This window comes from Oryzias latipes, chromosome 4, assembly GCF_002234675.1.
Source record: "Oryzias latipes chromosome 4, ASM223467v1".
Taxonomy (NCBI): Eukaryota; Metazoa; Chordata; class Actinopteri; order Beloniformes; family Adrianichthyidae; genus Oryzias; species Oryzias latipes.
In genome coordinates, this window is record NC_019862.2 from 12,070,164 (window position 1) to 12,095,756 (window position 25,593).

General features: G+C 40.1%; 1 protein-coding gene across 6 annotated transcripts in view; it reads right to left on the reverse strand.

Annotated features, from left to right (window-relative positions):
• Nucleotides 1-3,528: 3,528 nt before the first annotated feature.
• Nucleotides 3,529-25,593, reverse strand: part of ephb3 (EPH receptor B3) — a 52,807-nt gene continuing 30,742 nt past the window's right edge. Inside the window, exons 4-16 of one of the 6 annotated variants that reach the window (XM_020702346.2) lie at nucleotides 23,074-23,229; nucleotides 21,780-22,115; nucleotides 19,130-19,254; nucleotides 18,172-18,334; nucleotides 17,649-17,757; nucleotides 16,198-16,250; nucleotides 15,902-16,036; nucleotides 13,709-13,956; nucleotides 13,199-13,414; nucleotides 12,299-12,484; nucleotides 11,789-11,988; nucleotides 8,990-9,145; nucleotides 3,529-7,547 (exon numbers count right to left, since the gene is read on the reverse strand). In XM_020702346.2, the coding sequence (XP_020558005.1) occupies nucleotides 7,439-7,547; nucleotides 8,990-9,145; nucleotides 11,789-11,988; nucleotides 12,299-12,484; nucleotides 13,199-13,414; nucleotides 13,709-13,956; nucleotides 15,902-16,036; nucleotides 16,198-16,250; nucleotides 17,649-17,757; nucleotides 18,172-18,334; nucleotides 19,130-19,254; nucleotides 21,780-22,115; nucleotides 23,074-23,229 (2,192 nt within the window). In that variant the 3' untranslated portion in view covers nucleotides 3,529-7,438. Of the gene's footprint in view, nucleotides 7,548-8,989; nucleotides 9,146-11,788; nucleotides 11,989-12,298; nucleotides 12,485-13,198; nucleotides 13,415-13,708; nucleotides 13,957-15,817; nucleotides 16,037-16,197; nucleotides 16,251-17,648; nucleotides 17,758-18,171; nucleotides 18,335-19,129; nucleotides 19,255-21,779; nucleotides 22,116-23,073; nucleotides 23,230-25,593 lie in introns of all 6 variants that reach the window. The other 5 variants (XM_020702345.2, XM_011473973.3, XM_011473972.3 and 2 more) reach the window with 5 other exon arrangements.

Here is a 25,593-nt window from a genome sequence, read left to right on the forward strand (position 1 = left end):
AAGGAAATGTATCATAATATCTACACACCTAACCCAGTTCAATATAGTTAGAACCAAGCTAGAACCAATGTTTGAAAAATAAATTAAAAATGAAATACTGAACCACCTAAATGACTTTTCTAGTTTTCACTTTTCTTTCACACCGCTCTTTCAAACCTCTTCAACCGTGCCAGAGTGTTTTTCCCTCAATAAATCAAGGACAGTGGGGAGGGTAAGGTGTGATTGCTTTCAAACCCAGGAAGTAATCACACCGAACCTGCCACAGCTCTGATTAAGACTGATAAATATCGACGAGGAGTTAATGAGATGTCAGGCTGGAACAAGGCCGTTTCCTTCATGCCCACCAATGACAGGAACAAAAAATGACCTTGACTAGGTAATGTCATGACCGTCTTTCACAAGTACTAAATGCGATTTATTAATTATTGGTTGGTGTGCATTGTTTTTAGCGGTTCTACTGAGTAATTTATATCAACAAAACAGACTGGACAGCAGATGTTGTTTGAAATGTTATATTTTGTAATTACATCAGATAAATGAGAATTATTGCTTTTCATTTTCATTCGGAAAATGATTTGATTTAGTTTAACAAGCTGAGACAGACGAGTAAATAACAATCTGCTCACAGGTAAGTGAAAACCTCATTAAATACTTAACTGATTAGAAAACATTTTTTTTCACCAAAATTGTCTCCAAAGCCTCACTTTTATATAAACAGCTAACGACTTTCACAAAGTCACACAAAAATAAATTTGTCTAAAATAGAAATGAATGCCATAAAGAGGCTAAAACATTATACCATCTAACATTATACCATCAAGCATTGCATACACTTTACGCATGAGCCGTATTCCATTTACATGGAGACTCACGTCAGTGAGATTTTGCCTTAAGCCATGTGATTTATGCATCATAGTGTTGGTATTGCATTCAGTTTACTGTAAATTAAGCCTCTGTCTCAGTAACTGTAGTCAGGGGAACATGTTATCTCTGCACGCCACTATTCTTCTTCACCTGAAAGCTGCCACACTTTTAACAACATGAACGATTCCCACCAACTGTCCAGCATTGACCCTGAACTCCAGGTCACCCCGTCATCTCTGTGCTCAGGCCTGTTGAATATTGTTTCACAGGCAGACATGCTCAACCCAACAGACAGACAGAGCATGCAGCTGCACCCACACACACAACAATGAGACACTTGTTCTGGGACAGAATAGATCGGCTCCCCTTTTCTGGGGAAGGGGCAATGTGAGCATGTGGTCAAATATTTTAGAGGTTTTTTGCATGAGGATGATTCTTTATGATCTTTCTTTGAATGGGTTTGATCATTTCTTGAGTTCAGGGTCACACATAAGGGTAGATGCTGCATGAAATCAACTAAACAGAAATTATTTATAATCAATTACATGGTAACAAAGACTTGCGCTTTCTGTTCTGTTGAAACATGGGAAGAAACTGTTTATGTATTCTCTCTTAGCCTTAATTTAAAGAGGAAAACAACATTACGGACAAGTATTTTGCAAACAGGGCTACACATATTTCTTTGTTGAGAGGATTTGCCAATTAGTCAGTCGTGGGTCTGGAGTGGTAATTAGGCTTTCCAGTCGGCTGGTGTCTGTGTACATCTTGCTTGAGACAGGTCTGAAGCTAAACGCCTCACTATTTGTCCAGCAATTATTTCAGGTCCCAGTGTCACAGTACAGACGTGACCAATTAGTGGTGCCAAGCTAAAGTGAAAGAGAGGGATTATGGCAGAGGAGATGGGGAGAGGATGAAAAAGCAGTCAGGGAAGGGGTGTGTGGGTGTTATGGGGGAGCTCATGAGTGGGGAGAGAGTAATCTGTAGGGACTAAGAGTGAATAAAAGCAGTCTGGCTTTGGAAAAGAAGAGGAGTGGGCATAGATGTTGTAAAAGAAGAAAAAAAAAAAAAAAAAGATTTCTGTTTTCCATTGATCCTCCTCCTGACCGACTCAACGCTTAGACATGTTCATGTACAGCAATCATTATGCTAATGCCAACTCACTGACCGAATACGGATAAGAAATTAATCTTTATTGATGTCCAAGTAATTTTCTTTCAAGTTGTTTGACATATTTTGATGAAACAGGCCTGCAGACAATCAATACTCTCCAGTTGAAGTAATGTGACACTATGTCAATAGCCAGAGAAAAGTATACAGCACTCTAGTTCATTTTGGCATTGGTCCATATTTCCCTCAAACTGACATATAGTACTCTGCATGGAGGAATGGGGGAGCACTGGCGAAGGGATTTAGCCAAAACAAAATCAGAACTGATGATATGGTCCCCCATTCACTCTCAGGATGTTTACAGTCATGCTTAGTTGTGTTCTGTTACGTAAAAAAAAATCCTCCAGCAAAGCAGGGACACAAAAAGTCTAAAAATAATGAAAATGGATCAAGTTATTGGACTCACAACAATGTGTTCATAAAATACATTTGTCTTCTCCTGCAAAATTGTATTCAACCTGCTGCAGCATTAAAAGGACCCACTTGAGTTACTGCTGAAACTTTTCTGAGAGCATTCATTGGAGAAAGTGTGTGTGTGTTGTGTGTGGTTAAAAATATCTGCACTATCTAGACACCGACAGAGACTTATCCAAGGCTGTGCATTTAATTGGACAGGGGAAGGCAGAAGAGGGGAGCCAGGGGACAAGATGAGGGCCAGATGAGGTAGAATCTATGATCTGAGCATCTTTTCCTTACTGCTCGAAAACAAGACCATTGGCTCAATGCCTGCAGGGATGAGTTGAGCTCTTATTAATTAGAGGGCTGGATACAATATTGGGGGTTTGGGTGCTGCACACAACTGATGTGTAGCTCTTCTTTTTATATTTGCTTGTGACAGCATCATGCCCTGTGTGGATCTACTTTGCTTCCCACTTGACGATAATGGCTAATATCTATATATTATTCTAGAAATCTATTGAATAATTTCTGTGCTTATATTTGACCTAATTTACCTTTAAAAAGTTTTGATTCTATCAGCAATGCACTCCACTTATACGTAAATGTACAGCTGAACTAAAAAGAGAAATATATAAAGTGTGATCATTGTTATTTAAATAATGTATTTCTTCTGAAAGGCAGAAGAAATATGGCCATTCATGTCTGGATGAAGTAAAAAAACCATCAAATCATAGTACGTACGGATGAAAAACGATTAATTCTGACTTAAAGGTGCATCGAGTACAGTTGAATTTTGTGGATGTGGGATGTTTATAGGATGTTCTGTCATCCCGCTAGTCATCTGCACCTTTTTATCAGAAAAGAAGTTTCTCTGTAATGTGTTCTCCAAAACTCCTCAATGTTCTGGTAATGATTAAAGGAATGAGACAGCCATAAAAATAATGCGGTGAGATTGAATGTATTTGTCTTGGGCAATTACTTGGCTGCAGAGCATGTGCGTGATTATGAACTGGCATGGTACATAAAGAACAAAGAAAAGCCATATGGAAGAATTAACTATTCAGAGAAAAACACAAAGAGTCAGTCAGGGAGATCGGGTCACATTTCTTAAATAATTTAATTGCAAAAAAGGGTCTTTTAAAAATATTTCTACAAGAATGCATCATCATTTTTTTTAGTAATTTGTTGTGTTTGTCTGCACCATTAAATACATCTCAATGCTTTTCAAAGAGGACAATTGCATTTCTGTATTCAACCCCACCCTCTTCTCCCGTGTTGTTACACGTGCAGTACTCTCTAAAACACGTTGCTTACTTTTATTTAAAAAAGAAAAGAAACATTTTTTTAAAAGTGACATAAAATATGTATCTGAAGTGAGCTTGTTAGAGGACAGAGAAAAAAAAACAGTAGTGTATATACTTATTCAAAAATAGAGACCAAAAACGAAATAGACAGAGAGCTGTATGTGATTTGTGTGATAAGGGAGCTCTGTGATGGTGTATGTTGACTTATTCTGCAATGATACAAAGAAAGAAGGGGAAAAAAAAGGTGTCAAGGATGTTATGGTTTGAATCCTGTTGGCACACAGAGAGATACAACAGACAGAAAAGACTCTTAATCAACCCCTTTCCGTATAAAATGACATTTCATTCACAACACACACATATCCACACACACATTGGTAAAAGTCTATCTTAGCATCGGCCAATGATAAAAGAAAAAAAAGTGAAGACAATGCTAGAGCATGAATGCGCTGCAGCTGTGTTGGGAGCGGGTTCATATTTTTAATGTGTGCAGCTCTACCAGGCAAGCTCATCACTCATGGCCCATTGACTTTGGTGAACACAAGTTCAGACCCCAAGAAAAGCATGTGCACTCCATCAATAGTTCATTATAGTTCCAAGCAGCCCCACTTCATGAGTTGGCATGTTTGCCATCTGATTGTGTTTAACCTCCTTATTCCACCCAGTCTCTGTATCTTTATGCCCATCGGCTGTGCCTTGTTTTGTGCTACATGAAAATTAGCAGCATAGCCTTATTGAAAGATTAAACTGATTTTGGAGGGGAGGGATAATGTGTGTCTGTGAGGAAAATGCTTTGAGATTCTGGTAACAGTCATTTCCAAAAATATTCTCTATCCATCCTCCAATCATAAAATGTTGTTACTACAACAGAAGACGAAATAATTGTGCACAATAATTACCAAGGGAAAAAAAATGGCTTATTACATTTTCATTTTCTGCACATTGTTGTCATCTCGGCAGATGGGGCTTCCAATTGTAAAACGTCTGGCTCTTGTCTGTCTAAACAGAGATATGGACTCATAATCGTGATTCAAGAAATAGGCTTGTTTTATGGTTCCCTTAGTACCCAACTATTAATTTACTAGTTGGTGTTTGTTACTATTACTCTACATTAGTATGGTCTTACAGAAACTGGTAGGCTATTGAAAACATAAATTGAACAACCTCCGAACTAGGATCAAGTTGTTGTTCTGCATAACACACTCTTCATCTAAAGGAATTTAGGAGTCACTCGTATCAGACAAGACACATTGCATGGCCACAGAACTAAATGAGCTACACTCACATATTGCATTGATCAGTTCCAAATCAAACAATGCTGTGAACTATGCAATGCTGTGAACTCTATACTCTTTAATTCCTCCCCTTCAAACACCCTCTTGCGACAAGCCCAAGCAGTATTATCTCAGAGGTGCATCTGCGATCAGTTAAGACGAGGGGGAACTACAGATTTTGTCTGTCTACATGCCCATACTGTTGATCCTGCACTCTGCTATTCATACAGCAGCCAAAGCATGAGACAGGATGATTGCAGGCCAGACGGGAAACGAATGAGAGATAATGATAGGTCCGCCTGCCCCGTGCCTGCATTTGTCTGCATGCTGCACCTTAGACTCATTGCAATGCCAGACTGGCTGCTGCGTTAATCGACCGGACAAACACCAATAGGGGTCTCCATTGACAGCTCTAGATTCTCTAATGAGGATTTTGCCAGACTATGGAAACTGCAGACCCTCCTCTAGGTGACTCAAATAAATATGGTATGTTGGCTAGTCTGAAACTATTCTCTGGACTTTTTCTAATCAAAAAAAAAAAAGAACTACCAAATGATTTGCAGGACAGAAAAATGTGCCTGGAAGACAATAACATCTCAATGCTTTATAAATGCTTATCATTGTGTAAATGAGTAGAGGGGTGGGCTTTAAAATGAAGTTCAAGTGGCAGAGACAAACTTAAGCACAAGTACTAAGACAACATTGTATCACAAAACAAAAAAAGGAGAAAAAAAATGAGCTGACGTGAATGCTTTTTCATGGTTGAACTCCACTCCTCACAGCATTCTTGTTTTTATGTTCACTTCAGTCAGGCAAACATTCAACAATACTTCCTTCTTGTCAAAACACATTTTTCTTTGTTATTTATCTTACTTTACTTATAAAACATGTACAGGCTGTTTAGAACAACAACAAATATACAATATCCAATTTATATGCAACTTCTTTTTGTTAATCATTTATTCGTCCTCTTGAAGTCTCTTTTTCTTCTGATTGTTTCAGTCCATCTGGGTGGTGAAAGGGGGACTATGACTTGGCAGGTGAGGTACAAATAAATATTTAGGGAGGGCATTAAAAAAATCAAAACAAGCCTGTTGATTATATCTAAATCCAGATAATACCAGATAGTTAAAGATGTCCATCACTGTTTATCCATACACCAATTTATGGATTCGTTTATGTCCAAATACCATTTGTTTTTATTAAATTAAAAAATGTCTACAGCTGTCCACAGAGTATAGCATATTGTTTCAGATATAGTTGATCCTTATTAAAGTTCAGTTCATGCGTTAATTCTCCATGGTGGCAAATAGCGGAAGCTGTTTTGTACAGTATATTTGTGTGCAACAGGATACACTCACACACCCAGGTATACACAATCCCACATACACTCACACATCCGCGCAGACACACTCAGGTAGAAAAATGCACACCAAAGGCCAAGGGGTCTTTCAATAGTGTAACCACAATCCTTGCCCCCTAATCACATCAAGTGTCCAGCATGGAGGTGGGAAGGGTACTTCGGTCTGACCGGCCATTTTAAAACTACAGATCTCCCAAAACTGTCAAAAGGAATTCCAAAGAAACAAAACATGTAGTATGGACAAAAAGACAAGTAAAAACCGTTTTATGTTTACAAAAAACACAGTTGATGGGCAGGTGTTCCTGCAGATGTGGAACTACCCTGAGTCACTTCAGGTCAGAGTGGAGAGGTCATCTGCTGACCCATCAGTCGAAATGAGTGTCCAAAAATGTGGCTGCCTTTGACCTTGGTGATGTCCATCATCCTCTTGACCTACAGCTGCAGCCCATCTTCATTTTTTTTCCTTCACAACCTCAACTCATGCCAGCAAGTGCCCTTATAAGTAACACACCTTCAATATGAAGATGAAGATCAACACATGCACAATAAAACAACTTCTGTTTGGGAAGGAATTGTCCGTTTTTCTTGTTGTCTGACACTGCTTTTTTTTTTCCTTTTACTTTTTTTCCCCCATCTTTTTTATTTGTGATTCTTTCATTTTTACGATGTCAGTTCTTGTCCAGCAGATCTGGGCATAGACGTTAAGGAAGGAGGTTCAGGATACAACTAAGGCCAACCTCAGCGAAAACCACATGCATGCAAACATCAACCCACTCCAGAAGTGGTGAGGCACGCAGAGGGAAGGAACTATTTTCTCTTTCAAAAACAAACTAATCCTGCCTGGATGAAAACAAAACCACCAATGATGAATAACAAAAAGCTTGGCCAGGAAGTGTATGTGGTAATGAAATAAAGAAAATATAAATTCAGAGGCACTGCAAGCCAGTTTCATTGGCGGAGATGGGTCAGGCAGCTAAGGTTTTTCCAGTGGCCGTCTCTTGCACAGTTTTTCTCCCCCTTTCTGTTCTGGCTGTCCTTGGACTGCATCCATCTGTGTGGCCTTTAGCTTACACCTGAACGGGAAGTGTTTGGTTCATTTGAAGTCTCATGTCCTGAATGCTACCGAGAATCTTCTTCTGATGACCAGCCAATGTCACACCTATCCGTAGCAAGTCCCTGTGGAAGTAGAGAGAGAAAAAAGAACTGCATCATAAACCGTGAAAATAGACAAACCTAAGATAAAAGAAAAGTGTCACTAGTGAACTCACTCCATCAGGTGGGTACAGACATAGACCTCACACAGGGAATCCCTGACTAAATGACTTCCTAAAAGCATGTTCACAAAGGAATGACTTCAGAATGAAAGTCACTGAGGCATAGTTCTGTTTCCCAGCAGGTGGGCAAGAGGATAGGAAGAACAGCCATAATGATAGTTAATGATTAAAGAGCAAATTTGCTTCTGTTTGGCAGCTGGCAGAGTTCACAGAGTCCGCAACAGAGTCTTATTTATTTGAAGAAATCAAAAAATAGACAAAAATTGTTAATATGTGCATATGGACTTATTGACTCATACCTCTGTCCCTGTCCCTAAGATGTGTCTGGAGATCAGTTAGTTTTTTTTTTTTTTTTTTTTTATATCAAATGCTTGGTGTGCCATTCAGATTATTTCTAAAAAATAATGCTGTTGTTGGTTAAACATGTTCTAAAAAACGTGATGTAACAAAAGCTTTGTTCTGTTTGAGTGTTTGAGTCCACCACTACATAGAATAGCAGAAGAACAAACATGGAGTGCATGTGGAAGCAATAAGCTGGCAGCCTGCACACCTAAACCCACAGCCACAGCACAGTATGTGAGGACGTTCGCAGACATCTGTGCTGCATACCCAGTTTCCAAAAGGGAAGTACACAAATATATGATGCTTTTTTTTTTGCTTTGTTTTTGTCAGAAAAATTTTACCATCCCCGTCAGCTTAGCAACGGTGGGTAAAATTATAATAAATGGGAACTATTAGAGGAGTTACTGGCCATTAAGGGCAACAGAAAGCCACAGTACACCACAACTGTCATCCTAGACAAATTGAAACAAATTACCCCCACCTCTCCTGCCGATTATGCAGCTAATGACAAACAAATTATTTATCACAATAACCCTAACTCATTTATTTGATCATCACTGGCCTCCTATTTCCGATGATGATTTTCGTTACCTCATTTCCTGTTGGTAAACATGACAAATGCTGTGTAGGTGATCAGTTGGACTACATAAATGAAGATGCAGCTGCGTGTGCTTATGTGTACATAAATGTTAAAAGGCCTCCCATTCTAAAGGATTTTACTACAATCTGTGCCTTTGAGGCAAGCTGTATCTTCATAGCAGAACAAATGCATTTGTACTGGAATGTCATCTTAAATTACAGATAAGCTGAAATGAGCTTTGTTTTGTAAGCTTCAAGCTTGTTATTTCTTTCTATCTGAGTCTTCTCAGAGCGCACTCTTCCACATCATCTTTAATTTATCCATGAGATTATTTCATTTCCTCAAGGTCAATCTATGTAGCTCTAATTTGACTATCAAACTCCACCCAGTCAATCACTTTAGGCCCGATTAGCTCCACTCACTCTGCTGTCATCTGGGCAACCAGGTCAAAGGAAGCAAATCCGGCATTGACGAAGTTGTCGCGGTAGCGGCTCATCTTGATGGCATCCAGCCAGTCCCCCACAGTGGTGAAAGTTGTATAGTCTGGCACACAGCGGTCAAGCAAGGGCTGGGATACCCTACATTGGGGACAAGGGGAAAGGAGAAAAGAGAAAGAGAGACAGAGAGAGAGGGTTAAGGTCGTCACTCTACTGCCTTGTACGGCCAACCTCACCCCCAACGACCCCCACTGAGCGCCACCTCTCCATTTCTCTGTGTCTCCTCCTCCTTTCTCCCCACCTCCTCACCCCTCCATTTAGAAAAAAAAAACTTTTTAAGGAGTTGTGTGTAATGGAGTTAGGGACACACACTGCCACTGGGTTTTTGCATTTAGAACTGTGGAGAGACTGGTCGGAGGCCATGGTGGTGGTGGATGTTGGCGCTGCAGCATGGTGGAATGTGTTTATACCCATTAGATCAAGTCTAAGCAAGTCATTTTTATTATTTGGAATTGTTTTACAGTTAGATATTGTTTTATTTTTCCCTATTTTATTGCTTTTTTGGCCAAGAAAGATGACTGACGCACACAGAGAACCTTAATATTGAATGTTATTTAATCTTTCCAACTATTTCCCCTAAAAATATATGGACAATCATCTTTTTCAGTGCAAAAACCCCCCAAAAAAACTTTAAACTCAGCATGTGTGCTTGTACCAATTTGCACTTTGAAAATCTCCAATAAGTGTGGTTTGAATCGGATATAGGAATATTTGGTTCCATGAGGTTTTTCTGGTCAGTTAAATCAAATTTACACTGTCTGTTTGAACATGAGCTTAACAGCAGGATGTAACCACGATGCCTTTTGGCACATAATCTTTGCATTTACAGCACAGTCTCCCATGGAGCGTTTGAGTACTTGAGAACACATTCTGTCTGGATTTGCAGAATATGTTACTTCAACAGAAGAATGAGTCCAACACAATCCCAAAGGGACGAGTTGACCTTTTCTTCATCACAAGCAAAACTATTTGTGGAGTGTAAACAGAGATATCATTCGTGTGCTCATGTGGTCACACATTCGGGGGAACTTGTGAGACAGTCACACAGGGGGTTGTGAATGTGTTTTGGTGCTCTTTGCATTTTCCTGCGCTCGCGTTGACAGAGAAAGAAGGCTTCTCTTAAAAAAAAAAAAAAATACCAGTGCTGATCAGCCCTGCAGATAGAGGGGCCACCTTGGGAGTTTTAATAAAACAGTGAAACAACTCAAAGTGAAGTAGAGCGGATGAACAAGAGTGGAGGTGGAGGTGGAGAGGATGACGGGGAAGTTAAGGGAGGTGAAGGAGAAGAAACAGTTGAGGGAGCAGGCCTGGAGAAAGAGCACCACTGTCTCCCCTTCTCTCTGCTCTGTTGATCCCTGTCATCCTTTTTGATGGCATTAGATTCATTAACAATTAAAAGAGGAATGAAGAATGAAAGAGGGAGAGAAGAGAAAAGGCATAGTGGGAGAGTTAATAACAGTGATACAGAGGCTCCATTGAATGGTGTAGATGGAGTGATTTTTAATAAGGGCTGTGCTTCTGAGCCTTGGGCTGTCGTTAACGCCAGACTCTGGCTTCTCTTAATTGAGTATTGTTAGCCCTTCTTCTGTAAAGTTGACTTTAAAAGAGTCCAGACTGTTGCTGGCCACATTTGAGCAACAAGCAAAGACCCAGCAGGAAAGCTGGATAATCCTGTGAACTAGCTAGTGAGAGAGCTGCATGCCAACCCTAAATGCATGAGAAAGTGTGACAACTTTTACAGGAGACGTTCACAGTTTCTTCAATGGTTTGACTCACAGTTTTACTTTTTAAATTAAGGAATTTGATATGGCTACTAATTTTATGTGAATCATCCAGTTCAACAGTTTTAGTAAACTACTTGCCAAGCAGGACTGCTGTGTCATTGCTCACTCCTCCTTTGTTAAGGTTGTCAGTCGGAGGCCCCGTCTCCAATGGCCCATTTAAAATCTCGTTAGTGGCTAATTAAAAGATGCTCCCAACTCTTTTTTGCATTCCCTTAATCGAGCTAATTAACCGCAAGCTCAATCTTCCAAGAACGTCACTTTGGTAGCCAACAGAGACCCCGGATTTCCTCATGGGGTCAAATCTACTACTGTCTACAGATGTCCCCTAAGACAGAGAGACCCTGAAGCAGGGACAAAAAGGTAGGTCACCCGGTTTACTGTGTGCTCCAACTCTGCAGCTTTCCATCCTCCAAATTCCCTCAGAGAAACAAGCGTCAGATAAAGATAAATCAGCTAAATGTAGATGTGCCATGATTGATTGATCTCCCGGCTGGTGGCTGAACTGCTTTAAGGGCTTTATTGAATGATGGTGATTTGCATAATGGCTAAGCCGACATTTGTCAGTAAACTTGGTATGGAAAAGCTGTTTCTGTTTTTACTTAAAAGGCCATTTCAGCTGAGTCAGAGTGCACCACATACAACACCCTAAAAATAGTCGCACAGCACTCTGGCTTAGGTCCAAATTAAACTGTTCGTCTGGTACCCAACTGACTAAGAAATTGGGTGACTTTAATTAGCTAATTATTACCAAATGTAAAACCCTAGCATGTCTTATCATGTGTGACATAATGAAACAAAAAGGTTTTTCCAGAAAAGTGTCAGAAATCATATTCAATATTTTTGTCTTATCTAATAAAAAGGATGGGAACAGTCTCTTGTTTCAAACTATTTTTCTTTGTTTTTTTTCCGTGTCCTAAAATCTAGGGATCGTAGCACTTACCCTGTGGACTGCGTGCTGTTGGTGACCACTTTGAGGCTCGCAGCATTTCGAATGAGCTTATCCAATGTCGCCACAATCTGGGTGAATTTGGGCCGCAGGTTCCTCTCTTTCACCCAGCAGTCCAGCATGAGCTGGTGTAAGGCTGTGGGGCATTCCATGGGTGGGGGCAGTCTATAGTCCTGCTCCACAGCATTTATCACCTGAAAGAGAACAGTAGAGAAATCAGTCCACTAGCAATAATAGCAAATGTTTAGATAGAGAGGGAATTACCTAATAGATTGAGATTTGAGACTATGAGAAGAACATGAACACAGAAGGTAGAAAAAGTAGAAGATAAAGAAGAAGAAATATAATCAGGGAGACAATATCCTCTGCAAGTAGTAGTTGTGGATGAATATACATAGAATGAAAACTAAAAAGTGGTTGAATTTGGTAAATAAAATGGGATTTTGAGTGTTTCACAAATGTTGATGTGGTGCTTCTAAGTCTGACAAAACAACACACACTTACATCTTGATTGCTCATATCCCAATATGGCCGCTCGCCATATGACATTACTTCCCACATGACGATGCCGTAGCTCCACACGTCACTGGCCGAGGTGAACTTCCTGTATGCAATAGCCTCAGGGGCCGTCCAACGGATGGGGATCTTGCCTCCCTGTGGATATGCGAATGAGTAGGTGAGCATGAAATACTGGAAGGATGGAGCACAGACACAGAGCCACACACATACAAGAGGGGGAGAGAAAGGGTGAGAAAACCAGTCTAAAGGAATAATAGGTACATCACATGGGTGTGTGTATGTACAGCCCAAACATCACAGAATCCCAGTATGTCATAAATAAGCCAAAAAGAACACGTGACTGCAGACTGTAAGCCACTTTTAAACCAGTCCTCTGTTAGATCTTCTCAATACCTGGAAGGTCTAAGTCTGGCTTTACTGGCTTAAAACTGGCTAAAGGTTACAACTTGAATAGCTGTGTGTGAATGATAGTATTTATCTCTGCTCTGTACTGTACTTTGTAGTATTGCTGTAATTTAATAACATAAGCAGGTTATGCATTTTTCAGGACCACACCGACCACAGTGTACATAATAATTCTGTTCTGCAAGTTCTTTTTGTAACTCAGTATCAGTATGAAATTCAGCAGTGCAATTAGTTGTGTACACAGATAGTGTTTGAAATTGCCCTTTTTTCTCTCTAACTTTGTCACAGTGACACAAAAGGAAAATCTCTACAAACATGGCAATAATGTCACAGACCTGTGTTAGGTTGTGATGGAACTTGTTAAAAAAATGTTTTATACAAAGTAAAAAGGATACATTCATTACAAAAAAACAACTCAAATTTATCTTATTTCAAAATTATTTTAAATTTTAAAAAAGTATAATTTTCAAACTGACTAACCAGTGAGCTGGTGTAGGTAGGATCTGTGGGGTCGTCTTCAAGGAATCGAGATAGGCCAAAGTCGGACACCTTACACACCAGATTACTGTTAACCAAGATGTTACGTGCAGCCAGGTCTCTGTGCACATAGTTCATATCTGACAGGTACTTCATGCCTGCTGCGATGCCACGCAGCATGCCAACAAGCTGGATGACTGTGAACTGCCCATCGTTAAGCTGCGAAAAGCAGACAGAAGGACAAATTATTGGATTTTAACTTAAGGTAGTAAATTGAAGGCATGGTGAACTTCACTCCTAATCAGAAATGTGTAATCAATTCTGTGGATAATTATTACAAGATTTTTGAAGGTACATACTTAAGCCAGATAACCAAAAAAGGATGATTAGGAAAATTAAGATACCTTTCTTTTTTTTAAATAAAATCAGCACTGTTAAAAATCACAGATAAATACTGGTTTTAGAAATAGCTGACATTACAGCCTTGAAAAAAATGTGTAAGATTTTGGTTACCCTTAAAAAAGAGTCCAGAGCTCCGTTCTCCATAAACTCGGTCACAATCATGACAGGTCGACTCTTGGTAACAACACCTTCCAGCCGAATTATGTTGGGATGGTCAAACTGGCCCATGATGGAAGCTTCAGACAAGAAGTCTCGCCTCTGGCGGTCAGTATAGCCCACTTTGAGAGTCTTGATTGCAACAATGATTTCCCGGCGTCCAGGCAGCTTCAGGCGACCACGGCATACCTCCCCAAACTCTCCTGTGAGAGCCCAGGTAAGCCAGACAGAAATACAGCAAAAAGAGAAAGAGGAGAGATGGAAGAAAGGCACGGTGGAAAAGTGTGGGGAAAAAAGGGGAGAGGGGACAGTTAACTGGTTAGAACCAAGGAGCCAGGGAATGGGAGCACGGGGAGTGGGCAAGGCAAGCTAAGAAAAGCCAGGAATTTAGGCCAGTCTTAACGTATGGAGGTGAACAGGGAGGGTACGATACACGATTACTGTTATTGTCTAAGCTTTAAAAAATGGTAAGTGGTAAACATGGTGGAATCACAAAACAAGCTGAAAACAAAATAATTGTGAAAATTAAACTGGAACAAGAAAAAAAAAAGTGGCAGGTAGGACACAAAAGATGTAAAAATTGGAGCTGGGGAAGGGATGGTGGATTAGGAAGATGGTGCTAAGCTTCGGAGTAGCTGAGGAAGCGGGCACCAGAGGAGGAGATGGGTGGAGACAAAAGCTTAGGTGGGTTTGGGGTTATGGACGCTTTATGTTTAGAGTCTGTACCAAGCGTGTGCAAAAATGCATGGAGATGAATTGGTGAGTGTGATGTGTTTCATCATTGGTGCAAAGGTACCATAGTGGGGGATAAGTAAGGGGAAGGAAGGTAAGATAAATGTAGGGATGGATTGAGGCAGGGGTAGAGGAGAGGAAGGGGACAGGGAAAAAAGGGGTTGAGGATTTTGTCACTTTAAAAGTGAATGCTGGGAAGCGACGGGTTTCAAGTGGTAGCAGTCTCAGCAGTAGAAGAGCTGTCGCAGTGTAGTAGTAGAAGACACAGCAGTAGTAATGGTAGTAGCAGAAGCAGTAGTAGCAGATTTCCATCCCTGCCAACGTCCCTCAATATTGCTCAGATATACTAAAAAACACAACCTCATGTGGCAATGTCCTGCAGTTTTTAGGGAAGAGAAATTACTTTCAAGTACACAAATACAAGAAGTGTTGGTACATAAAATCCTGTAGGGGTTTGTAAAAAAAAATGAAAAAGGGAGAACAACCACATTGTGGAAGAGGTGTATAAGCAGGGGGCAGGGATCAAATATAATAATCCTGTGCAAGCCAAAATGTTTTACTTTCCATTTTGAGTTGATCAAGATAGTAAAACGTGGGTGGAGTCAAACACAGTAAATCCTGTAAAAGATACAATGTGCTATTCAGCTACACGTAGTACTCTTCACTTCAGTAACACCTTTTGAAAATATATTTGTAAGAAAACCCATTAAAGGAACTTCTAAAGCACTTTGACTTTATGTGTTTATGACCAAGAATCTTTACATTGTCCTTTACATCTCAAAGATATTTGTTGAAATGCCATACTTGTTTTTACAAAGCTCACAGGTCAACAAATGTGCAAAAAACGGTTCAACTCAGACCTTTTCCATGAAGGTTATTTTAAAAGATAAGTAACAGCTTACACCCACTTTCCCAGACACAGGATTAAAATCCCCTCTTTAACAAAATCTGTATGGGGATGTAGTTTAAATTGTGCAAAATCTGGTTTCACCGTATCCGATAATTACTCCAGATCTAGATTTTACTGTTGAACTCAATACATTTCTATGCAGTGCATTGCTTTCTTTTCAGGACTGAGTTTCATTTTAAGGATACAAGTGAAATGATAATCCTCCATACAAAAGGTATTACAACTACTCTAAATACACATGGAGTGTGAGGGGTACAAGGGCTGTGAGTCATGCTAACTTAAGGGGGACACAGTTAGCAATTCTCAATACACAAGAAAGTGCTGAGGACATCTACAATGTTGGATAAGGGGTTCCTAAAAGGTGACAAGTGTGGTAGGGTGGGGAGGAAAAAGAGGACTAGCGATTAATTGAGTGAAAGTACCGCTTGGTGTGAAGTCCTCTAACGGTATGGCCTGGATGTGACCAGGAGTCTTCCCCCTGTAGCTCAGGAGCTTTGGTGGGTTACCTGCGCCAATGACCTCCTCGATCTTCACGCAGGACACATCAATCTCCTTGGCAAATTCGCGTACAGCCTCATTGGGGTCCTCATAGGTGAAGGGGTCAATGTAGACCTTCATTCCCGGGGTAACTATTGGGGATTCTGGCACAAAGACGATAAAATGTATTTGTGTTGTCAAAAAGGCCAAATAAGAACCAGATTCATCTTACGTCTCTGTATTTATCCCTTTCAAAACTAAATAAATAATGCTGCCTGAATGAAAATGCAGCAAAATGAAGGAGGATATTAACAATGACACTTACTGTATTGTTGTAGTTTTTCTGTGTATTCCGACTCTGAACCATTTCTCTGCTTTCTATTGAGAAAGATGAAAACCAAATCTAAGTGTCAACCTCACAATTGAAAAGAATACAGGTAGAACAAAAACAACAACAACAAAAAACATCTTCAACAAAGTCTCTTTGTAGCATAAGATACACAGACATCACTCTGTTACTTGGTTAACCTTTTTAGATTGTAACTGAATACAGAAGACAAATGAATCAATGCCTAGACGGACTATAAGTCATGCTAAAAACCAGCAATGCTAGTGCAAATAAAAGGATATCATACTACTGTCTGTTGCATGTGAACACTATTTACCTCCAGTCGAAACAAAAGAAGACTTAAAGAGCAAGCTCAGCTGTCTCTACTGTCTCACCCTTCTGACATCACACTATTCATCCCACTTCAATCTTAGTCTTACTGGCTTCACATGCAATGCAGCTCCACTGATGTCATTGTCTCTTTCCATTATGTATTTTATTTGCCTGTTTTTGTTTTTTTTCTGCACACATGTCTATCAGTTTTTACAGGCTCACCTTCCTGGATTGGTCCCCGATAGCAGGGATGGGAGCCACAGATGGGGGGTTGGGTTGTCGAAATTACATGTTAATGCGCTTCCTTTGTTGTCTAACCACTAACCAGGGCAAGGATACCCAATGGTGATTAGCATCTTATTTCAAATTCTAATTTAGTCCTGGTATATGCAGAGGCTCTGTATTATTACTATTTCCCCCTTCTGTGGCAGTCAGAGCAGTGGCTAAGCCAAGACCCTGAGAGACACAATGTAGCAGTGTGAAAACAGAAAAGAGTGAAGAAGAAGCAGGGGAGAAAAGGAGAGGAGGGGGATCAAGAAGATTATTATTCAGTCTAGCGTGACCGATGCCCCCGCTTGTCAGCCTCTGCCTGAACTGGCTTGTGGAGGGAGGACGGTGGGCTCTAGTCAGCAACGGATGCCAACCCTTCACACATGTGTGCACGCACACACAGTGTTTTCTGTCTGACAAATGAGTTGTATAAGGATAAATGAGTGTGGTTAGACCCAGCTGATGCAGCATCAGAGTTTTTGAAAGGTGTGAGCATAAGTCTAGTCAATTGTGCTCTGTGGACAGAGCCAAGCAACTAAACAGCTGATTCTGAGAGCTGGACTATAGGCATTCCTATCAGGTCCAACAGCTGCCAAGCCATACTGTGTGCAGTGAGGAAAATAACATTTTGGCCAAATCTGTTTACTATTCAGAGATTCAGAGGGCTAATCTGGAATTCGGTGGCCTCCCAGGTGGCAACACAGTCCACTGAGAGTGTTTTGGAGGACACTCAAAAAAGGTTGACAATTGAGCTATTTCTGTTTTCCTCAACTGTTAGACAGAAACACTAAAGTCAAATATGTATGCGTTTAAATAATTGTACTCTTTAAAAGCTCTGCTCTTACCTGAGACAGACGATAGCGATGACTACAACCGCAATAACAAAGACCAAGGCAGTGGTGGCCGACCCAACAATGAGGGGAAGTTGCTCCTGCCATGACTTAGGTGGATCAGCTTTTGATGTAATAGAGGCAGAAGGATAAAAAAGAGAATTTGATTAAAGCCATAGTTCAGTATAATGAAATACTGTGGCACATTGTGAGACACATTATTATGTTGATTTTTTTGTCTTCTGTTTGTTAATTTGAATGCATTATGTTTACTGTAGCTGACAATTTAGTACTAATAAATTAAGCCTTTTTCAAAGACTACAAAAGTGAATTTCCATCTTCTATTGTTACAAAGTTAACAGTTGACCTTCATAGATATGTGACTTATTTTTTTCTTTAAATGGAAAAAGAGTAGTAAAGAAAGGATAACCTCATAATTTGTTTATAACCGTTTGGTTCAAATAAGCCTTTTTTGTGCTCTTATTTCCTAAATTACTGCCTCCTTTTATGAAAACAAAAGTGCAAACGAGTAGCATACTTTGCAGGTTAGTGCTGAAGTCTGCTGGGCTGCTGTAACGGCCATAACCAGCCACAGTTCGGGCGCGCACTTGCACCACATAGGGCGTTCCGGCCTTGAGACCTTCGATACGAGCGTTGCTTCGTTGGGCAGTCATGGTGTGGGCAATGGCCTCCCCTTGATCCTGCACATAGAATGATACATATATAAAACAATACAAAATAGCTTACCTATTTAGGCTGCATTTCACCACAAAGGGGAAAAAAAAACATGGAGATCAGAGTTCAGAGGAGCAGAGGAAAAAGATTTTTGGTAATATGACAGAAAATGATATGAAGACATCAAATAATTTAATGAAGGGGCACATTTATAAACCTTTGGTCAGTTCAATAGGCAAACAATGTGGTTCTTGTTAAATTTCATGTAAAGTCAACCAAAGGATATACTGTACATACTTCCTGGTTTTCATTTTCGTAGCTTTAATCACCCCATACATGACTGCTATAGATGAAAATCTTTGGTATTGATACCATATTTGATGCTGATATTTTTCACCAAGTGGCAAATAATTTTGACAGGCAATAGCTCTATAAAACTGGACACATTTCCATAACAGACTGGCTTTTTTTCAAACCGAGTCACATGATGACACTTTTTGTACACCTCTTTTTTTCTATTAAACTGACTTCCTTTGCTTTATAATTCTTTGGGGTTTAAAATTATAAACACATTAAAATACATGGCATGAGAAAGAAAGAAGGAAAAATGATAGAAAAAAACTGTCAATATAAAAAAAGACATGGACCAAGAACAAAAGCAACACATGTGTAAAAGAGAATGACAACACAATCTCAAGTGGTGAAATGTGTGACAGTAACCATTTGTTTTATAGTAGAGGCATGATTAAAATGTACAAAAAAACAGGGATTTAGCCAGTAAATGAAAATTGATTGCATGTGTGGCATCCATTGATGCTTACCTTCTCATGATATTTAATTTCATAATCCAGAATGATTCCATTGGGTTTCTCAGGAGGAAGCCAGGACAGGCTCATGGTGCTTGCTGTGGCTGCCATCAGATGGACTGTAGGCACTGCAGATGGAGCTAATACAAAAAAAAATGGTTTAGTTATTATTTAATTTGTGTTGAGGTTCTATGATATTTGTGCACATTTAAGAGCTCAATATAAAAAGCTATGGACTCTATTGAGGTTTGGTGATTAGTTAAGGAGCAAAACCAAACTCTGCTTCTGCTCAAATTCTCTCCTCAGGCTGGTACCAGGGAAGCAAAAGGGGATGTGCAGTTACCCTACACCTGACAGAAACCTCATGAAGGAAAATGTGATTTCCAGTAAGGTGCACATTTAAATGTGGAATTTGTCAAGCTTACATATTTGTTGACAAAATGCGATATGTGTGCATGCATTACCCGACGGAAAAAAAACCTCTTGAAACATTCAGAAAAAAGACATAAAAATGCCTGCATTCATTGATTAATCATCATCCCAGTAGAGTAAAAACCAGCCACAGTCACTCCACCCACTTGAGCTTTCCATGCTTTGTTAATGTGTCTATTAACGTCAAAGTGCTGTCTGTCTCCATGACTATCTTGCTATTTTCTGAGTTTAAGCTTGTCCTGTGCATCTGACTCACACACTTTGTCTCAGGGTAATCCTTTTGTTTCCTAACAATAACACCAGTACCAATAAATGAAAAAAAATCTTCACATCTTCCTGTCCACACATTATCTCCTTTGGTGTTTTTTATCTTACCTTTCTACAGCTTTCTTCAAGCTTTATTTGATTTTGACTATGTTCTCTGTATAAAGGTCAGATTAAAAAGTTTTGGAACTTTATAAAACTGTATATGCCCTGGTTATTTGTTTTTTAAGCAGGAAAATCACCCTGGAATTCACATTTTGGACAATATCTGTGACAAAAATTGATACATTTCCTTAACCCTTGTGCTATCTTAGATGTCCCCACCCTTACATTGAGGTTTTATCCCTACCATGACAAAGGTGGATAAAGGTGGAAAGATTTCATGTAATCCATGGACAACAGTGAAGATCACAAATCATTGAAGAAAAAAGGTTCAGAGCACTGTCTAGTGGGTCAAGATGACCCAACTGCCTATGTTAAAGTGCCTAGGATAGCACAAGGGTTACAGCATTCCTCTTGTGTGAATAAAAAGGAATTCAAAAAGCTAATTGTGAATTAAGGACTGGAAAATTAGAGTTCAAATGTATTTTCCAGCTTCTGGACATTATACTGAGAATAAGCACCAGGTGTGCATGTCAAAAAGCTACTTTTAAACGCCTGTCTCTTACTGATTTAGGCATAGCATTCCTCAACACTTTCTTCTTATCTCCCCTTATGTTGCCTGTGTTTAGGACCAAACAACCATACTTTTTTTTTTAGTCTGGTACCAAATTTGCCCTTCTTTGACTCTGTCTCTTCCCAACCACCCCCATCCATTCTAATTGTTCATGCCTTTTCTACTGCAAAGGACAATACTTCCTAGCCAGAGCCCCTAGTTACCCCAGCACAGGGATTAGGGGCCCTTCTCTTGGAGATGATGTTGAAGTTACCATGGAGGTGGCCCCTGGAGCTTATCACTACCCATTTTATTTATTTTGGTTCTTAAAAGGTGAATGCACACGCAGGGATAGTTCTGGAACAACACAAATGGATAATCTGATCAGAGCTGATGCTCTCTTGCCCTGTCTTTTCCTCCACCACTCTGCTGACCTTTTGCAACTACGGATAGACAGTTGTTCCCATCAGCCCAGTTTCAAACCCCCTTATAAAACAATGAAGCCCTCACATGGGGGTGATGGGGCTTTTGGATTCTAGACCCACAAAGAAGTGGTATTCCAAAAGCATCTTTTAGGAGCAGGCATGCAAGGTTAGAGGTGAGGAGGACAAGGTCATGGAGAGAAGAGCGAAGGGGAGGAGCAAAGCACAGACTGTGACGTTGTTTAAGCTGCCTCCGGGAGCAAATTTAACACAGCAGCTAAAACCATCCAAGACATGGATTAAGTGCCTGAGGAGAATGTTATTAAAGAGACCCATTCAGAACTCAGCATTTCTGAAATGTATTTACATTCCCTAAGGCATTAAGCAAATGCATTTTTCAACATTGCCAAATAAGTCTAAATAAGTAACCTACAGTCTGTAAGTATCTGCATGAATTGTCACCCTGTCAAACATAATCTAAAACAAGAACTAAATTCAACATGATACAACCTTAACACTGACTGATATATTGCCCTATTTACTGGTGCTGCTGTGAGCTGCAGGAGTGGTGGGTTGGAATCAGTGGGCAGACAGAACACTGATGGTTTAACGCTCTAAATACACACTGCCTTGCATTTTCTATTTGCATCAGTGTTGCTACAGAGCATGCTGTAGGCGTGTGAAAAAGGTTCCCTTCTAAGCTCAGTCAAAAACGTCTTCCTTCTGTGTCCGTTTCATAGGAGAAATGTGTAGGATACTCCCACATACGCACAACAAATACAATTTCTTCTTTACAAACCTAGTACTTCTCTTAAGACTTTTTTATTTCTTTTTCTGCACTTTGAATGTTTGTCACATGGTCTTATCTAATATCTGTTAATGGTGAACTTACCTGCTTGATTTGTGGTGATATTAACTGTAGAGACTTGAGGTGTATAGGGGCTCTTGCTGGAAACACCATTGACAGCTTGGATCTCAAAGCTGTACTGAGTGTGGGCCTGAAGGTTACGGACCGTTACATGGCGCTGCGTTAGGCCGAGGTGACGCGGCGAAATATCCACATTGTCATCACACCGGGAGCACATTCCTCGCTCAGGGAGGCACTTTTTGCAGATGACGTTATAAATGATGTCTTCACGTCCGCCCAAATCGCGAGGCTCACTCCATTCCAGTACCAAGGAGGTTTCGTTGACAATGGAGATGACATTACGTGGTGCAGATGGAACCGCTGGAAAGGAAAGTCGAAATTTTGATGAGATGAGGAAAATAGGTTTGGAATGAGAAAAAATTTAATCTCAGGGCACAATACGGGGAAAAACTGCCTTGGTGACACTTCAGAGACAGACTGACAATAGACTAAGAGTCACATTGAAAAACACAGTGGATGTGGCTTTATGTTCACATACATTCATTATTCAACAATTTTTGACCCAGTAATTTTCCACTGTGCTGTGGTATTAGTACATTTCCAATGCATTGAGACAAAAAAATATATATATATATATATATATATATATATATATATATATATATATATATATATATATATATATATCTTTTTCCTTACACACAAAAAGCTACTCTTCTTGCAGTCCTTCAGAAAAAAAATGAGGACAGGAGTTCAAATTTGAATTGCATGCTTATTTCCACTCTGCTTCTGTGTGTCAGTGTGCTGGAGGGAACACGTAAGACAAACTGTTGGAAGAGCCTTGGCAATTCTTATCCAATTACCAGAGTCTTATCTTTTACAGCGCTGTGGGAGATTCATACCCCCACCCTTGCAGTAGAAATAGCATCTTCCTCTCCATTGAACGAATTTGTTCCAATGTCGGCATATTTGCTGCTACTGAACACTTAACTATTTGCTTTTAAAGAGAATGCAATACTGAGAGTACATAGACTTCACAGACAGATGGGAAGAGGCGGGTTTGGATGAAAAAGTTCTGATAATGTTGGGAAAGTAAGCAGCCGTGTTTGCCATATGTGGGATATGGTGGGAACATTGTCCTTGCTTTTATCAGTCATTGAGAACACAACTCCAGCACAGAGGCTGGGAAAAAAGAAAAACTTTTTCATCTCATTTGCTACTGAACACAACAGTTTCATCTGAAAGTGCATAAAAATGAACTGTCTAAATACTAAGACCAGATAAAAAAAATTCAAATGAAGTTATGCTTTTTACTTACTTGTGCAAGGAGAGTCTGCGGAATCCGTGTCAGAGCGGTAGTAACCATTTCGACAGGAACAAAGACTGGCTGCCCCAGAGGTGGCACGACTGTTGGTTGGGCATGGAAGACAGGGGCTTTCCCCTTGTTTGGACTTAAAGGTGCCCGAGCCGCAAGCTGATAACAAAACAAGCAAGAACGGGTAAGATTTTAAAGGCTATATACTATTATTCTTCTTTCTAAACTAATTTAACATTAAATGTGTTAAGTGATGCTGCATCATTGGACAAATCAAAGCCTGAGGCCCATTCCATGAAGTTGTCAATTCAGGCTATCTAAAAACCCGTAAGTGAACAGTCTTTTTGTTTGCTGCTTCTAGTGAAAAAACAGACTTTCAGATGAAAAGTCTGTAAATGTTGAGAGGCTTTTTGCACCACATCTATAAAGAGGCCTTCCCTTAACATAGTTTTACCTAAACTGGCTCTTTATTGAGCAATGCCTCGTTAATCAGGTCAAAACACTGCTAGCCTTTGAAAAAGTCCTATCTCCATTTATAGCAGCTATTTGGAAGGTTATAAGTCTAGTGATAAGTTACAGACAGGCAGGAAAACCATAACAGCAGCACTGGGATCCACAGCACTTTGGCAGCCTCCATATCTTTCATAAAGTGTCTTGTTAAAAGATGAATGAGCTTGTGGCGGTGCTTAATAAAAGCGACAGCAGCAAGTTAGACAGGCAAAGTTTACAAGGGGCAGTTGATTAGCTGATCCAGTGGTGCGGCGGCTCTCATCAATGTCAAGGACACACAACGCAGTTTGTCCCCTCTGAATGATAATTATCACATAGCTTCTTTTCTGGATTTATGCTTCCTGTTGCAAAGGCTGGGGATCAAATTCACAGCAGACCACTAACTGCTCCTGCTGTTTTCCTGCTTTTAAAAGTTGAATATTAGCTCAAAACTACCGGTAACCCTGAGTATATGTTAACACTAAGTGTATTTGTTCTTCCACCATTAATCACTCATCCGCACAGCAAGCTAACAGGCAGAGGTTGATAAATAGATAAGAAATCCCCTAAAGTTTAGCGAAGTAGTAAAGCAACCTTTTGAATCGGTATCATGACCAATAAAAGTTTATTTAAATGTACTTAACACAAGGAAAACGAAAAAAATTTTTTAACCAGGACAAGTATTGCATTTTGACCACGTTAGCCCAACTACAGATGTAGCAAGAGCATTTTCCATTAAAAAAAGGGCTATTTTTCAAGAAAAAAAAAAAGATCAGGAGTGCTGATCAATCACTTCCAGCAAGTAAAGGGGTCATCCTCCTCCTTTCATCTGTTTTTTCCCTTGGAGGAGCCATTAAAGAATGAGGCAGAGACAGACAAGGGGGTAGAGGGAGAGAAGGAGGCATTGAAAATGCTAATCCTGTAGGAGCTTTCACCCCCACAGCCTCTACTCCTCTTCCTCACTCCCCTGTGTCTTATCCTCTCATGCAGAACATAGAGCTTAAGGAAGTGATTAGAATGTATGGTGGAAATGGAAAGTGTGAGGAATGAAAAAAGTTAAGAGTATTGGGTGGGTGGGGGGATGCTGCAAAAATGAGCAAGGAGGCACAAAAAAAGTGCTCATCGATTAATATTAATGCTGACATCCTAACTATATCTCTGGAGGCTAATTAATGAGAGCAACGGCCTTCAGATTAGGAAGGACTGGCAATAGTGAGAACTCGCACGGAAAAGAGCAGAAACCGCATGTTAGACAAGAAGGACATCTGACGAGGCAATGAAATGATGAACCATGTAAGAAAATAAAACTGGAAGAGAAGGTAAAAGCAGAGTGGACCAAAGGAAAAGAGAAGAAAGGCTGAGAGATTTATCCCTTGTGGTTTTCAGTGATTAGAGAGCAGTTTATCAGGGCCCAGTCACCAGAGCTTTAACCTTGAGCTGCCAAAAGTAAACAAATGCTTTTCTAACCACATACACTTTGGATTTACTTCCTCCTCCTATAAGTAAGTGCATACTCAATTTCTGGGGACATCAAGAAGGTCTATGGATTGCACCCATTCTCTGCCTGATCATGGGCTTGGAATTTGAAGACAAGTTGCTTGTGACCTCATCCTCTGCGCAGTGACAAGAAGAATGAGCCTTCTCAGCCCAAGTAAGCAAAGATAATGCACAAACCCCACACAGGCTGAACATGTGCAGAGGCAGTGCAATAAGCCCCTGCTGATCAATAACCCTGCCAGCTCTCTCCCTTGCCCTCTCTTCCTCCCTCTCATCCAGTTGTCTCCATTTGACCTACACACCCTGAGCCCAATTTTCCGCCCTTATACCCCTCAACACACACACACAGTTTCCATTTATCCTTCATTCTTCTCCCGCTGTCACCTGCACTCAATTTCAGACGAGACCATGCTGTTAAAATTCACCTTTACCTCAACCTCTGTGAACTCGTCATGTTTTCCAACAGACCTGAAACCATGAGCATCCCAGCTGTCATAAACAGACAACCCAAGCTTCATTTACATTAAGTTAGCAAGA